General features: G+C 42.2%; 1 protein-coding gene across 1 annotated transcript in view; it reads right to left on the bottom strand.

Moving 5' to 3' along the window:
* pde1a (phosphodiesterase 1A, calmodulin-dependent) overlaps positions 1–17,825 on the bottom strand; it is a 477,849-nt gene extending 460,024 nt beyond the window's left edge. The window contains exon 1 of the mRNA XM_048599192.1: positions 17,642–17,825. Within this exon, the coding sequence (XP_048455149.1) occupies positions 17,642–17,825 (184 nt within the window). The remainder of the gene's footprint in view (positions 1–17,641) is intronic.
* Between the last annotated feature and the right edge of the window lie 177 nt (positions 17,826–18,002).

The following is an 18,002-nucleotide window of genomic DNA, read 5'->3' as shown; positions in this document are numbered from 1 at the left end:
CCTGCCCCAATTAAGTCAGACACAGCCAATGTGAGGGCCTTGGCCACTGGCAGTGAAATGCAATTGGGTTTACGAATGAGCCCAGAGATACCATTGAGTCCAGGTGGTGGCTCAAGGATTCAATGCAATCTGCACAACTTCCTCTAAGACTGCCCAGCAAATCTTTAAGAACATTGGTCCTTCCCCACAAAACTGACAGGGATCCCTACCAGGCGAAGGGCAGTGGGACACCAGAGGACTGGGAAGCTTACAAAGACCAACAGAGGGCTATAAAAAAAGAAATAAGGAGGGAGAAGATTAAATATGAGGGTAAGCTACCCAGTAATATAAATGAAGACGGTAAGAGTTTCTTTAGGTATATAAAGGGCAAAAGAGAAGCAAAAGTGGACATTGGGCCACTGGAAAATGATGGTGGAGAGATAGTAGTGGGGAACAAGGAAATGGCTGAGGAACTGAATAGTTACTTTGTGTCGGTCTTCACGGTGGAAGACACAAATAATCTTCCAAAAATTCAAGAGAGTCAGGGGGCAGAGCTGAGTATGGTGGCCATCACCAAGGAAAAGGTGCCAGTAAAACTGATTGGCCTGAAGGTGGACAAATCACCTGGACCAGATGGATTACACCCCAGAGTTCTAAAGGAGATAGCTGAAGAGATAGTGGAAGCGTTAGTGGTGATCTTTCAGGAGTCACTAGAGTCAGGGTGGGTCCCAGAGGACTGGAAAATCACTAACGTGACACCTCTGTTTAAAAAGGGAGTAAGGGAAAAGATGGAAAATTACAGGCCAATAAGCCTAATCTCAGTCGTGGGTAAGATTTTGGAGTCCACTGTAAAGGATGAGATTTCTGAATATTTGGAATTGTGTAGTAAAATACGGCAAAGTCAGCATGGTTTCATCAAGGGGAGGTCATGCCTGACAAATCTGCTAGAATTCTTTGAGGAAGTAATGAGCAGGTAGACCAAGGAGAGCCAAAGGATGTTATCTACCTGGACTTCAAGAAGGCCTTTGACAAGGTGCCGCACAGGAGGCTGCTGAGTAAGATAAGGGCCCATGGTGTTAGAGGCAAGGTGCTAGCATGGATAGAAGATTGGCTCTCTGGCAGAAAGCAGAGAGTGGGGACAACAGGGTCCTTCTCAGGATGGCAGCCAGTGACAAGTGGTGCTCCTCAAGGGTCAGTGCTGGGACCACAACTTTTCACTTTATACTTTAATGATCTAGATGAAGGAACTGTGTGCATTCTGGCTAAGTTTGCAGATGATACAAAGATAGGTAGAGGGACAGGTAGTATTGAGGAGGTGGCAAGGCTGCAGAAGGATTTAGACAGGTTAGGACAGTGGGCAAAGAAGTGGCAGATGGAGTACAACGTGGGAAAGTGTGAGATCATGCACTTTGGTAAGAAGAATAAAAGCATGGACTATTTTCTAAATGGGGAGAAAATTCAGAAGCCTGAAGTGCAAAGAGACTTGCGAGTTCTAGTCCAGGATTCTCCCAAGGTAAACTTGCAGGGTGAGTCAGTAGTCACGAAGGGAAATGCAATTATGGCATTTATTTTGAGAGGACTTGAATATAAAAGCAGGTATATACTTCTGAGGCTTTATAAGGCTCTGGTCAGGCCACATTTGGAGTATTGCGTGCAGTTTTGGGTCCCATATCTCAGGAAGGATGTACTGGCCCTGGAACGGGTTCAGAGGAGGTTCATGAGAATGTTCCCAGGAATGGAAAGCGTAACATATGAGGAACATTTGAGGACTCTGGGACTATACTCATTGGAGTTTAGAAGGATAAGGGGGGATCTAATTGAAAATTACGGAATATTGAATGGCCTGGACAGAGTGGATGTTGGGAAGATGCTTCCACTGGTAGGAGAGACTAGGACCCGAGGGCACAGCCTTAGAGTAAAGGAAAGACCTTTTAGAATGGAGATAAGGAGAAATTTCTTCAGCCAGAGAGTGGTGAATCTATGGAATTCACTGCCACAGAAGGCTGTGGAGGCCAGGTCATTGAGTACATCTAAGACTGAGAAAGATAGGTTCTTGATTATCAAGGGGATCAAGGGTTACGGGGAGAAAGCAGGAGAATGGAGTTGAGGACTTATCAGCTATGATTGAATGGCGGAGCAGACTCGATGAGCCGAATGGCCTAATTTCTGCTTCTATGTCTTATGGTCTTACTCCAGCCTGTGAACTAGTCCAGTGACCCTTCTTCAAAACTCTGCTTTCTCTCCACAGATGCTGACGGCTGTTGAGTTTCTCTAGCAATTTCTGTTTGTTTCAGATTCCCAGCATCCACAATTCTTAGATTTATTTTCATCTTCAGCTTTTCAATGACCTTTGGCTTTTCATGTGATTAGAAGTGAGCATGATTACTGGAAACAGCACAATGATCAGCACTATTAGTGACTCAGCAGAAACTGAACCAGTTGTTGGCCATGTGTAACAAGACCTAGACATCATCCAAGTTTAGGCTAACAAGTGGTAAGTATCATTCACACAACTTGCAGGCAAGACAGAATCCAACCATCTTCCTTGATGTTCAATACATCTGCATCGTTGAATCCCTCATCAACAATATCCTGGTTATCACTGATCAGAAATTTGACTGATCCAACCATATAAATAATGTGGTTATAAGAGGACGTCACCTGCTATATTTGTCCACCATCTCCAAGTCAAAAGTCAGGAATGTAAGGTACTCTCCTCTTGCCTGGATATACAAGTCTCCAATACTCTCAAGAGGCTTATCATCATCCAGGTCAAAGCAACCTGCTTCACCAGCATACCCTCCATCTCCTCAAACATTTCTTCACTCTATCACCAATGCACAGTGGCAACAGTCTGTATAATTTTAAAAACGCGCCAATAAATTTTCTGCAGCATCTTCTAATCAACCTCTGCAACATGAACAATAGAATTATGGGATCACCACCACTTGCAAGTTCCTATTCAAGATGCTGTTCCCACTGCATTCGGTGTTGGACTGGAATGGACAAGGTCAAAAATCACACAACACCAGGCTACAGTCCAACAGGTCTATTTGAAGACACAAGCTTTCAAAGTCTCAATCCTTGTTCAGGTGTCAGTGAGAGAGGTGACATCGGACACAGAATTTATAAGCAAAAAATCAAAGGCTCATAGAACTAATGGGATGCTGAATGAACCTAAGACAGTTGTTAAATCTTTAACCGTTTGAAAGGATCAATATGCTAATTCTTGAATTTCTTTCAAGTCACTGCCCCGAGATAACTAAAACTTTTGTCAGTTCCCTCAGTATACCTGAGGTGACATCACAGGTAAGATAATGCATTTTAGGTGTGAGGCCTTGTTTAGAATCTGGCTGTGTATTAACTTGGAGTCAGATTGCTTTTATTTCCAAAGTAGGAATTTATAAAATACCCCATTTACCGTCTACAAATTGTGTGTTTTTTGAACAAAATAGAATGTATTTGCAATTACAAATCTGCAAATGTAAAATCACCCCATGGATTTATATGTGTGTGTGTGTGTGTGTGTGTGTGTGTGTGTTCGTGTGAGGGAGGGGGCAGGAGAGAGAGAGTATGTGTTTGTGTGTGTGTGTGTGTGTGTGAGAGAGAGACAGAGAGAGAGAGACAGAGAGACAGAGAGTGTGTGTCCGTGTGCATGCATGCGCATGTGAGGGGGCGAGAGAGAATGTGTGTGTGTTTCTGTGTCTGTGAGGGAGAGAGAGAGAGTGTGTGTCTGTGTGTGTGTATGTGTGTGAGGGAGAGACAGAAAGTGAGTGTGTGCATGTGTGCGGGGAAGGGAGGGAGAGAGAGAGAGAGTATGTGTGTGTGGGTGTGGGTGTGGGTGTGCGTGCGGATGTGTGGGGCTGTTTGTATATGAGAGAGGGTCTGTGTGAGTGTGTGAGTATGTGTGTGCGGTGAGTGTGTTTGTGTGAGAGAGAGAGTGTGTGGGTGTGTGTGTCCCTGTGTGAGAGTGCATTGTGCAGTGGGGTCACCTGTAGTGTGACATGAACCCAAGGTCCCGGTTGAGACCATCCTTATGGGTACCAAACTCGGCCATCAGCCTCTGCTCGGTGACTCTGCATTGTTGTGTATCCCGAAGTCCGCCTTGGAGGATGTTTATCTGAAGATCCAAGGCCAAATGTCCTTGACCGCTGAAGTATTCCCCTACTGGGAGGGAACATCCCTGTCTGGCGATTGTTGTTCGGTGTCCATTCATCCGTTGTCGTAGCGTCTGCATGGTTTCACCAATATACCATGCCTGGGGGCATCCTTGCCTGCAGCGTATGTGATAGACAACGTTGACAAAGTCACTTGAGTATCTGCTATGCAAGTGGTGGATGGTGTTCCCACGTGTGATGGTAGTATTCATGTTGATGATCTGACATGTCTTGCAGAGGTTGCTATGACAGGGTTGTATACTGTTGTGGTCAATGTTGCCCTGAAGGCTGAGTAGTTTGCTGCGAACAGTGGTTTGTATAAGGTTTGGCGGCTGTTTGAAGGTGAGAAGTGGAGGCGTAGGGAAGATCTTGGCGAGGTGCTCATCGTCATCAATGATGGGTTGAAGGCTGCGAAGAATATGACGTAGTTTCTCCGCTCCCAGGAGGTACTGGACGACGAAGGGTACCATATTGGCTATATCCTGTGTCTGTCTTCTGAGGAAGTCATTACAATTTTTCGCTGTGGCATGTTGGAACTGGTGGTCAATGAGTTGAGCATCGTATCCCATTCTTATAAGGGTGTCCTTCAACACCCTCAGGTGTCTGTCACATCGCTCCTCATCTGAATAGATTCTGTGTATGCATAGGGCTTGTCCACAGGGGATGGCTTTTTGAATATGTTTAGAATGGAAGATAGGGAAGTGCAGCATTGTGAGGTTATCCATAGGCTTGCGGTAGAGTGAGGTGTTGAGGAATCTGTCTTTGATGGAGATGCATGTGTCCAAGAATGGGACTGATTCTAAAGAGTAGTCCATGTTAAGTCTGATGATGGGATGAAACTTGTTGATATCAATATGTAGTTGTTTCAGTGACTGTGGAGAAACCACGCCATGTAATTTGCAGCCTTCAACACACCACTGTTCGCAGCAAACTACTCAGCCTTCAGGACAACATTGACCACACAACCCTGCCATGGCAACCTCTGCAAGACATGTCAGATCATCGACAGGGACACTACCATCACACGTGGGAACGCCACCCAGCACGTGCACAGCAGATACTCACGTGACTCAGCCAGCATTGTCTATCACATACGCTGCAGGCAAGGATGCCCCCAGGCATGGTATATTGGTGAAACCATGCAGACGCTACGACAACGGGTGAATGGACACCGAACAACAATTGCCAGACAGGGATGTTCCCTCCCAATGGGGGAATACTTCAGCAGTCAAGGACATTTGGCCTCGGGTCTTCAGGTAAACATCCTCCAAGGTGGACTTTGGGACATATAACAACGCAGAGTCACCGAGCAGAGGATGATAGTCAAGTTTGGTACCCATAAGGACGGCCTCAACCAGGATCTTGGGTTCATGTCACACTACAAGTGACCCCACCGCACTACATACACATATACACACACACACTCGCACAGATCTTCTCTCATGCACACACACACACAACACACACACGTAAATCCATGGGATGATTTTACATTTGCAGATTCGGAATTGCAGATACATTCCAGTTTGTTCAAAAAGCACACAATTTATAGACAATCAATGGGGTATTTTATAAATTCCTACTTTGGAAATAAAAGCAGACTGACTCCAAGTTGACACATAGCCAGATTCTAAACATGGCCTCACACCTAAATAGCATTATCTGACCTGGGGTGTCACCTCAGGTATACTGAGGGAACTGATAAAACCTTTAGTTATCTCGGGGCAGTGACTTGAAAGAAATTCGGGAATCTGCATATTGATCCTTCCTAACTGATTAAAGATTTAACAACCATCTTTAACACCGCATCAGTTCTATGAGCCTTTGATTTTTTGCTTATAAATTCTGCGTCCAATGTCACCGCTCTCACTGACACCTGAAGAAGGAGTGAGATTCCGAAAAGTTGGGTCTTCAGATAGATCTGTTGGGCTATAACCTGGTGTAGTGTGACTTTTGACCTTATCCACTGTATTTGAGAAGGAGATTGTGCCATTGCAGGTTTGTGGACAACAGTTCATGATTCAATAGTGCAATCTTTGGAATCATCAGTTAAATAATGAACTGTTTTATACTCCCTGGCCAGTATATTAATTATTATCCTGTGCGTGTTTTGTATATAGCGATTACTTAAGAAGTAAATGAGCTCTAATGTAGAATTTGCATACAAATACAGTAGATTACAGGTGAACTGTCAATTGCACATGGCAACAGTGCATCTGATGGGGCTAAGTGGCCTTATGAATATTACACAGGCAATGAAGTGCTTACCAATTTTATAACGCTTTTTTTTAATCTTTTCTTCAAGAGACCCACTCACAGAGTCCAGAATATGATATACACCGCATGTATTAATGGTTTATGCAGTTGTGTTTGCTGCTCTTCATCCCTGATGATTCATTTCTTTAAAATTATTTTTCAATTTTGTTTATAGCAAATGATATTGTGATAAAATTAGATACAACAAATTTTATATTATGTTGAGATATATTCACAAATCTTATGAAAGGGATCAAATTCAGTTATTTATGGTCTTTCGTTCATAAACATTTTATGTAGTATACTTTGAGAGGCAATCACGTTCAGAAATTGAGAGATCTCCAATTTATAAAATGGGTTCTTTTCAAGTACAATTAGCTCTATTACAAAAGATCCTATTTTGCAAACAAAAAAGCAGGATTCGAAGAGACTTTGAAAAACTGGTTTACATAACCACACTTTCTCCTAAAAAGCCTAAACGTTCAGTGTGAATTTGCTAATAAATATTATAAATGCAATTTTGTAAAATAGCAAATAATATTCATAATAGGTGTATTATTAGACCTGGATTGAAGAGAAGATGTTTAAGTGCGTAAATCACTTTTATTTGCATAAATTACTCTGGCTTTAAGCTCTTCCATTTGCAAATAACATTAAAGGAGAATGACAGAGGCATAACATGCTGCAAATTTTTTGCAAACTGTATTAGAATGATAATACTAATTGACATAAAACGGAACTTTTACATTGGAAAAAGTAAATATTTGGTCAAAATATAAGAGCCTTAGTTAATAAGTGAAACTGTAGTAACACATGGACTTCATGGATACTGCAACACGAAAAATCTGCTCTTGCATTATGCATTTCTAGTGAAATACCACAAGATTCTCCAAATGGAGCAGTCCAAATATCAAACAAATATAGGAAGGATAAGAAGGTGACTAAATGTGTGGTTGAACAAAAGTTACTGAGATGTGGCTATAAGGCATAGGAGCAGAAGTAAGTCATTCAGTCCATCGATTGTGCTCCACCATCTCACCTCCACTTTCCTGCTTTTTCCCATCATCTCTTGATCCCCTTGCTGATTTAAAGTGGCTGGTTTGCTGGTTTGGGATATTGAGCGATACCAATAGCACAGCTTCAATTCCTGCACTCGCTGAGGTTACCATGAAGGTCTGCCTTCTCAACCTCACCCCTGAATCCTAGTAACCCTCAGATTAAACCACCAGCAGTCATCTCTCTCCAATGAGTGCAGCCCTATGGTCCTTTGGGAATACGGCAACTTCACCTTTACTGATCAAAACTCTGACTATCTAAATTTGAATACACTTAACAGCAAAACGTCTACAGCTCTCTGTGGTAAAGAATTCCACAGATTCACTACATCTTAAGGAAAAAAAAGCATCTGTCTCAAATGTCTCTTATTCTGAAATTGTGTCCTCTGGTACTAACCTCTCCCACAAACAAACTCTCAGTATCTGCCATGTCAAGCTCCCCAAGAATCTTGGATGTTTCAAGAAGGTCACGTCAATCTTCCAACGAGTTCCAACGAGTAAAAAGGAAAGGACCCTGGTGTGAAGCAGTTAAGGGCAACAGTTACTTTCAGAATAATTGACATGGTCCATATGAAGAATGGTAGAAAGCTCTTCAACTCAATTTGGTGCATCTCCACACCAAACATGTAGCACAATCAAACAAATATCATTCTTGGTTGGAGAAGCCTTCATTAACATTGCCCTTATCATATTAAAGTAGTTTGTACAATGTTAATATAGTCTGCCAGCAGGGTAGCGACACCTCCACTGGCCTTGTCTCCCATGCATCCCTTTCTGCCCTCCAGCATCTTCAGTGTCTCCTGGTCTGGCTTGATGGCAGCCATCTTGCTGCCATCTCCAGGCAACTAGCCTCATCTCCTTCCTTACATCATCTCCTCCGCAGAGGAGCAATTCCACCATAAAGAATAATCCCTGTTTGGTTGAATGAGGATTTTTGAAATCAAATCTTTTCATAACCCGCTCTGACAGAAGCTCCCTAACACTGAGTTTCTGAAAATGAATACAGGATGCAGCACATGACAACACAGTTTATGAAAATTAAAACAGAAAGCCTACAGAGCAATGATGCAACCTTAAAAGAAGATTTCAAACTCCAAGCTCTGCCATGTCACTACAGGCTGTTATCCCATCCTTGGTCAAACAGGGGCCTCTAGCAACTCGCACATGCTCATTTAGCCCAGGCGCGCGTAAAACCAGATGAACTGCAGTAATTTTAATTTAGTGGATTAACTGGCCTTCAATGAGGATGGAATGGTTTCTGAATTGAGTCAGTCTGCCTCTTATACAATTGAAAATCAAGCTTGAAGACATCAGGAAATTCTCCTAACATCACTGTGTTCAATTTCACAGTGTGTTGTTCGGGTCATTCACCTGCTCCATATCATTAAATTCTGCCCAATATTCGTCTCTTTTTAGAAGCACTTGACTATGCACTTCAAGTGCCATAACCCACATCACTGAAAATTGGCATTAAATTGGACGGTACTTTTACAGCCAGCACTGATGTTATGGGTCAAATGGCTAAATTCTATGCCATAAATTCCAATGATCATACACTTTGTTTGTTTGTAACAGCAGTGAACCAAAGGCAAAATTAGTCTTAAGTCCTTCATAACAGAAAACCAACTTTCATTTTTACACTTAAGTAGAATATTTAGATTATAGTAATTCTAAACAGCTTCTGCCTCTTACAACTTGCAGTCGAAAAAAGTATTTCACATCTTGTTCACAGTGCAGTGTTTTAAAGGTTAGTAAGACATTTGTTTTGCTTTTAATTCTAAATAATAGAAAAATATGCTGCAGGAATTGCAACAGTTGATAAATATTGAAGAGATTTGATTTGCAATGCAATTCAATTACTGAATTGACAATGGTGGCAAGCATGTCTTCTACTATTTATTGGCAAGAGAAACTTGGACATTCTAAAAATTATGACAATAAATCATTAGAAGTATGTGAGTTTGCAAAATTCAAATTTCTGCAGCAAATCTAGCTTGCAAAATGGCAAGATTTTTATTTGCATATAACCTTACCAAATTATCAAAATACAAGGGGTGGCATGGTGGCTCAGTGGTTAGCACTATTGCCTCACAGCGGCAGGAACCCAGGTTCAATTCCACCCTCGGGCGACTGTCTGCGTGGAGTTTGCACGTTCTCCCCATGTCTGTGTGGGTTTCCTCCGGGTGGTCCAGTTTCCTCCCACAGTCCAAAGATGTGCAGGCTAGGTGGATTGGCCAAGCTAAATTGCCCATAGTGTTCAGGGAGTAGATTTGGGGGATGAGTCTGGGTGGGATGCACTGAGGGTCAGTGTGAACTTGTTGGGCTGAAGGGCCTGTTTCCACACTGTAGGGATTCTATGAAGATACTGCACTTCTGAAACATGTGCAAACCAGACTCGGGAGATACATCACCAATTCTTAATTGTTCACACTTCAGAACCAGCAGTTATCAGGAGATGTGACAAATACAACAATCTGTCCTCAGTTCAGTGCTGACAAGTTGCTGCAAACCAGATGGATTGCATACACTTATGTCTAAAGTTAAAGTGAATCAGTCACCAAAAGAAAGATTAATCAATGAATGACATTGCTCATTTTAAATTGTTGTCAAGGCTGAACAATTTAAATCTATTCCTAGGATCTGCAGTTGAATAAATGGTACATCAATGGGTAATGCACATCCGAGCCTGCAGTCACAATGTTGGAAAGCTATTCACAAATCCAGTTAGATTTCTGCTTAGGGGACAAATCAGCAAAAAAAAATTATGTTAGACTTGTAATTTGAATTTTTTGCTCAACTATATTTTCAAATCATTTTCATATCAACAGATTTAAAAATTTCATAGCCAGCATACCTACACAAAACATTTTTTTCCAAATGTCCATGACAAAGTAATTCTTTAAGCAGTGATAACCTCACAATGATTTATTAATGTAGCTGAAAATGGGTTTTTCATAAAAATATAGGCAAATCTAAACAAAGGGCTAGATTTTGTGGCTGTGCTGTGCAGATCCTGACGTTGAGACCCGATGCTATTTCTGCTGGGATAGGAGTTTGCTGGCCCTCTGGTAACTCTCTAATTAACAAAAGTTGGGGGTGGGTGGGCATTGATTGTCCATTCAGGGTACAGAGGTACTACAGGCACACTCAAAGCATGTTTAAACTGCTTTCAGCATTGAATGTAATGAGGACTGCCGAGAAATTTAAGGGCATCAACTGCATTTGGTATTCACGGATGAATACCCTGTGAAACTTTGCATTTCTTGGGCTAAATACAAGATTAGCGAATTGGTGTCAGATCTCCTTCCATTGGCTGCTGCACATTGTGACTTTATTGGGATAGATCCAAAAGGTTGAGAGAATTGTATGAAACACCCAAGTATAACTCCAAGCCTCCCCTGTACACATCTCATGTCACTTGGTCAGTAGTCCCTTGTTCATCATTCATTGCCTGGTCAGGAGCCCCCTCCACTTTCTCATGGGAGGGGTCAATGCGGTTAACAAAATCCTCACTATCCAGGCTTCCCCTTTTGCATACCAGGTTGTGCAATGCATAGCAGACCACAGTGATATACAAAAGTCTTCCTGGGGTTAATGAAGGCAGAGTTATCCATGTATTTAAGATGCATCTTAAGACCACCTACAGCCTCCTCGATGGTTGACCCATGACATGTGTTGTACCTCTTCTCTGCATTCATAGAGGGCCTCATGTTCATATGTAGCCATGGATAGCCCTTGTGTCTGTTCATGAAGGCTGAGCCAGGGAACAGGATGGGAAGCACAGGACAGAAAACCTGTGGCACATGGAATTGTTTGTCAGAGCGGCTTCCCAGGAACCATGAACATATCTACAGGATTCACCTACAGAGGTCACAGACCATTCACACTTTGAGTGAATAGAAGTCCTTCCTGTTGATGAAATCCTTGGCTGTTCTGTGGAATCCTTAATGGTCAGATGCATGCAGTAAATCACACCTTGAACCTGGGATAATCCAGCAATGGTCTAAAACCAGTAGTTTTGCCAGCTTGTCTGGATCAGTGCAGTAGTGCACATATTTGTCAACCGTCTTGTAAAGAGTCACCAACTTAATGTATCAATGCATCGCAGATCATAATGTCCCATATGCATTTCCATTGGATCCCTGGAATGATCCAGAAGCTTAGAGTTCAGCAGTTGACATTGTGTGGCCACCACATCCTCTAAAATGCAGATAGCAAGAGTTTCCTCAGGTATTTAAAAAGAAAGAGCATAATTAAAAGCCACACTGGTCTTCTAAAGTCAGAGAGCTAGGATGCTAATAATGGGAAATAAGAAAATTGCAAATCATTGAATTCCTACAGTGTAGAAGCAGCCCATTCAACCCAAGTCCACACTGACTCTTCGAAGAGCATCCCACCAAAACTCACCCCCCTACCCTATCCCCATAACCCTGCATCTCCTATGGCTAATCCACCCAACCTACACATACCTGGATCCTATGGGCAATTTAGCATGGCCAATCCACCTAGCCTGCTTAGTTTTGGACTACAGGAGGAAACCAGAGCACCCAGAGGAAACCCACACAGACATGGGGAGAATGTGCAAACTCCACACAGATAGTTGCCCAAGGGTGTAATCGAACCTGGGTTTCTGGTGCTGTGAGGCAACAGTGCTAACCACAGAGCCACCGTCCCATTCAACAAAGGGAACAGATATTTTGGTCTTACTTTTACAACAGCTAGATAATCTTACAATGGCCATTTCCCAGTGTAGATGGGAGTTGTGGATGGAGACACTGCAGAATCGTCACCACAGCAGACTCCAAAGGAATTGTCCAGGAAATTGAAGATTCTGTTGGGCAATTCCCCTCCCCTACATTTAACCCTCTAAGTAACTATTTACTTCAGAGAACTTTCTGCTTAAATCAGAGAATTGAAAGGGTTCCACTGAAGTAAATAGTTACTCAGAAAAAGGACAATTAAATACCTAGGTTAACTACTAACCTTCCAATCCAGCTCTCATCCTCAATTACCAAGACTATTAACATCCCAAAACTCTGATCCTATCCCACACAGGACTTTCCAACTCCTTTCCAGGACCTGACTACCTCCTTCCCATTCCGCTTTTGACCCCACCCTATCCGATTCAGATTTGACACACTGTTTCTTTGTTGCTGGACCCGACATTCCCTCCCAGCTCAGGTCCTGACACCAGTGTTCCCTCATTTCAGACCAAGTACTCACCTATTTCCCCACTGCCCGATCCGATACAGCACTCTACATTCTGGACCCAACATCCCCATCCACTCGAGGCCTGACAGCTACCCTGGCGCCACAGTCCTGACACTTCCCCTTTCACCCTGGGCTGGAGCCAGTATGTGCCACCCACTTCAAACTACCCTAAACGTTCCATCACTTGTCTGGATTTTTACCACCTTGTGCCCTGGCACTATACTTACAGGCACCCTACACGCCTGGTCCAGGCACAAATAACATGCCAGAAATAATTATAAATCAAGTGGTGAAAGGGAGAGAGAGGAAATACATTCAAATGCAAGCAGCAGGGAAGGGTGCTAATAAAATTAGTACTAATTAAAGTCCTGGTAAACTTCATCTTGTACTGTCTTTTATCCCCCTTTAAGTTTATGGACTAGAAAATGGCAGTTGGACTGCAATGTAGCTAAAAGTACCAGGACAATTTGAAACTTGAAGATCAAGTGGGATTCTGCTTTAAAACAAGATTATGTTACTTTCTGGATCAGTAAAATGGATACTTTATGAGACACAGTGACACAAGGGTCTTTATGTTAAGGAGAAACTGCCTAATGATGTCATTAAGATTAGTCTAACTGCAGTTTGTTACAGACCTACAAATGCAGAAACACACAGAATGCCTATATCCCACATCATCACTTAGTGAAAATTTGAAGACCCTGAAAAGAAAGAATTCTAATTTAAGGCCTAGGTCCACTGATCAGCTAATAAATCACAGGTCAACCCTTGCTCTTAGAGAACATTGCATCACCATCTCTAAAAAAAATCTTAAAACCTGAAAGAAACACCTCATCCCAGACTCAAAGTGCAGAATGTTTTTCCTATCTATATTTTTCCACCCGTAATATTTGCATCAAACCATCAGCTTGTGTATCTTATTTGTGAATGAATGTGTGTTTGGTACTTTAAAGAGGTTTAGTTCAAGTTGCATAATGGTCATGAGCTATCCATTTTTGTTTGCCATTTGTTAAAAAGGAGAGTGACTCAGTGGTTAGCACTGCTGCCTCACAGAACCAGGGACTTGGGTTTGATTCCACCCTCGGACGACTGTCTGTGTGGAGTTCGCACGTTCTGCCCGTGTCTGCGTGGGTTTCCTCCGGGTGGTCTGCTTTTCTCTCACAGTCCAAAGATATGCACGTTAGGTGGGTTAGTCACGCTAAATTGGGTATAGTATCCAGAGATGTTCAGGCTAAGTGGATTAGTCATGGAAAATGCAGGGTTACAGGGATAGAGTTGGGGGGAGGGGACGTTGAGTCTGGGTGGGATGCTCTTTGTAGGGTCGGTGTGGACTCAATGGGCTGAATGGCCTGCTTCCGCATAGTAGAGGTTCTATGATATGTTTTGAAAAATATACATAAAAAGTAATTTGCCAGGTATGGAAGATTTGCGTTATAAAAAAAGGCTGTTTAGGCTGGGACTTTTTCACTGGGGCATAGGAGATTGAGAGGCGACCTGACAGAAGTTAATAGAATAATGAGAGGAATAGGTAGAGTTCATGGTCGTTGTCTTTTGCGTAGGAAGGGCGATTTCAAGACAAGGGCGCTCATTTTTAAGGTGAGAGGAGAGAGCTTTAAAAAAGACATAAGAGGCAAATTTTTTACACAGAGGCCGGTTGCATTTGGAATGAACTTCCTGAGGAAGTGGTGGATACAGGAATAATTACAATGTTTAAAAGACATATGGACAGAGACATGAATAGGTAAGGTATGGAGGAATATGCACCAGGAGCAGGCAGGTGGGACTAGATTAGTTTGGGATTATGTTCAGCATGGACTGGTTGGAGCAAAGGGTCTGTTTCCGTGCTGTATGAGTATATGACTCTATGAAGGTTGAAACCTGGTGTGAATAGCAGACCATCAATTTATGTGCTCGGTTGTTACACACTTGTAATAAGCCTTACTATTTCACACTATTGCACTCTTCCCAATTGAGTCATGATAGTCTTAAAAGAGATGGGAGATGTATTCATGTTAATTTTTCAAAATTTCCAATATTTTGGAAAGGTCCCATCAGATGGGAAAACAGTGCATATAATTCCTCTATTCCAGAAAGGAAATAGAAAGTAGGCAACCACAGGCTAGCTATCTTATCATCCTCATAGGGAATGTTGGCAAAATAATTAAAGGTAAATATAGCAGCATACTGAAAAAAATGCAAGGAACGTAGAGTACAAGACCAGGGAGGTTACAATGATCTTAAGCAAGACTGTGAATAGAACTTAGCATGAATATTGTGTACAGTTCTGGGCACCACACTATAGGAAATGTGTGAATGCATTGGAGTGTGCAGAAGTTTATGAAAATAGTTCCAAGGATGAGAAACTTCAGTTAAGAGGAAAGATTGGAGAAGTTGTGCCTATTTTTCCTTGGAGAGAATGTGCCTAAGAGGAGATATGACAGAAGTTTCCAAAATCATGAGGGGTCTAGATATAGATTGAGAACCAAAAGGCATAGTTTTAAATTATTTTTGCAAAAGAAGCAAACAGAAGGTAAGAAAAAACTTTATCACGGAACACCGAGTAAGGGTATGGAATCTATTGCCTAGAAATGTATTAGAGATTGGTTCAATTCAAGACAACATTGGATGATTATTTAAATACAAACAATTTGCAGGGTTGCAGACAAGAGCGGGTGATTTGTACCTAGTCAAAATGCTGAAAGGGTCAGTACAGACATGGTAGGCTGAATGGCCTTTGTCTGCACTTTAACAATTCTATGATTCTGTGATTATCAGGCAGATGGTTTTGTGTATTTGACTAATTGAGCTCTTTGAGGAATGACAACCAATGTGGATAAAGATCGACCTTTAGAAATGGTGTACTTAGATTTACAGATTGATTTGGTATCTTGTCAAAAACAAAGGCTACTAAACGAATTAAGAGCTCAAGGTATAACTGATAATATATTACCAGAATAGAGGATTAGATAGATAACAGGAAAAAGACAGTGAAGATAAAATGGTCATTTTTTGATCTGGCAAGTTGTAATGAATGGAGGGCCACAAGGATGAGTGCTAAGACCTCAACCATTTACAAATATTGGTGGCTTAAATGGAGAGACTGAGTCAATAGTAGCTATATTTGCTGATATCATGAAGATAGGTAGTATAGTAAATTATGAAAAGGACATAAGAAGTTTGCAAAGGGATATAAGTAAGTGAAGTGACTGGCAAAAAATCAAGCAGATGGAATATAACGTTGGAAAATGTGAACTTGCGTACTTTGACAGGAATGTAAAAACCACCATGTTACTTAATTGGAACAAGATTGAAGAACTGTTAGAGGGATCTGGGTGGAACGATATATGAATCATAAAAGATTAGTGTGCAAGCACAGATTAGGAAGAAAAATAGGATAGTGTTGTTAACTGTAAGATGCATGGAATATAAAAGTAGGGATATTTCACTGCAATTGTACAGGGTGTTGGATTGAAGATGGAGTAGATGAACAGTTTCGCAGAAAACTAACGTCTCTTCTAAAAAGCTTGCACAGCAAAATACCTCCCTGTCAATTAAGATCAGTTACAAGATCCTAAAAAATGTTGGTAGACATAACTGATGAAATTCATCATCCTCTTCAATGGATCAGCTTTCAGCTGACTGAGGAAAAGAGTACTTGAGAATCAGGAATTCAAACTAGAGACTAAAGTCATTTGTTTCTAGGCAGTAGTGATCCTCACACTCCTCAAAGCACTGGAGAGGCACTACCAGTGCCTTTGCAAGATCCTTCAAACCCTGTGGCATGAACAGTGGTTCAACAGTGGCATCCTCTCCTATTGTACTTGTCAGCATTGAAGGGTTAATCACTCAAAACCAGCCCTGCTGGACAGGACATGTCATTTGTACACCTGACAACATTCCTCAAAGTGCAGTCCCACCATGACTGAGCACTTAAGAAAGACTATAATGTTTGAATTTATAGTTTTATTTCTTCATTTTCTACTTAAAACTATGAAGGTCTGCAATGTGTATCTTTTAAACTTATGTCATATGTTTGACACTATAATTACTCAAGGTTTAACTTGTAGCTTTGTTCTTGCTTTCTGCCTTGTTCTTAGGATTCTGTTCCTGGGTATTTACCTGAGATGGCACCTTGTGTGGCAACATTATGCACTTTTTACTGTACTCCTGTACTTCTGTACTCGAGTATACGTGACAATAAAATCAAATCAAAACCAAATCATCTGCTCTACTTGAACTCGATCATGGCGGACTCTCCCAGGCAGACTTTTGCAACTTTACATATGTCCTTAAAACACCCTTGAAAGGTTTAAACATTCCTGCCAACCCACAGATGACACTAACTTGTGACCTAGCAAAATGGCTTTTTCAGGAAGACACAAAGTACAAACAGAGAGTCCATGAGGAATGAGGAGAGGTGAAGGTGATGTGTGGGACTAGCCAGCCCATGTTGGCAGGGTCTGCTGATCCTACCAGCCATCTGAGAATTCATGGACCAGGGGGTGGAAGTGAGTCTATTCTCCATTCTGAGGGGCTGCCTCAGGACAAGACACTTAGACTATTCATCCAATTAGTCGAAACAAAATTGAATCCACTGAATTCAAAGTTTTGTTCCAATATTTTCCAGGCGATGCACCTCTTTTTAGAAATTAGACTTCCTTCACTTTGTCCAGAATGAATTTTGAGTGCCAAACGAAACTGCTCCGCGAATAAAACTAAACCATGAAACAAACGTCTAAATGTGGAATGAATTTGTAAAGTTAAGTAGTGACAAAGGAGTGATAAGAAGCGGTGGGAAGGGGATAGCAGGTTTGTGCAGATTCACTAACCCTGAACATGGGGTTGCAAACAAAACACACCGTTTAGCTGAGAACCAACCCAAACTTCTCTCTCTCTCTCTCTGCCTGGAGGCTCTGCGTGTCTCTGTCATCTCTGCATCAAATGTAATAACAGCGGTGAGGGGAGCTGTGCTGATGTCCTTACCTAGGGATTGCCTGCCTGCAGCTGGACGGCTCGGATCCGATTCCCGACAACTGGAGCCTCTTCCGCTCCTGGCGTCCCCCCAGCCGTACCGACCCCTGCAACCTTTCACCTTCTGTGGCCTCTGGCGTTTCGAGGAGCCGCTTTCTGGATCCGGTCTGAAGCGAATGGACGAGACGGTGCCCATGAGGAGGAGATAGACAGTGCCACCGATTCAGTAATACACAGTCCGGGCATTTCCCACGTACTGTACAACCAGCCTGCTCCTGTGGGAACTGAAACCGCAATCAATTTTCTCCCATCATGGAACTAATCCTCCTTGGACTCGCACAAATGGTCCTCGTTTCATTCTCCGGCTGCACAT

Source organism: Rhincodon typus, chromosome 7, assembly GCF_021869965.1.
Source record: "Rhincodon typus isolate 14 chromosome 7, sRhiTyp1.1, whole genome shotgun sequence".
In the NCBI taxonomy this organism is placed as follows: domain Eukaryota; kingdom Metazoa; phylum Chordata; class Chondrichthyes; order Orectolobiformes; family Rhincodontidae; genus Rhincodon; species Rhincodon typus.
This window is presented reverse-complemented; position numbering and strand designations above follow the sequence as displayed.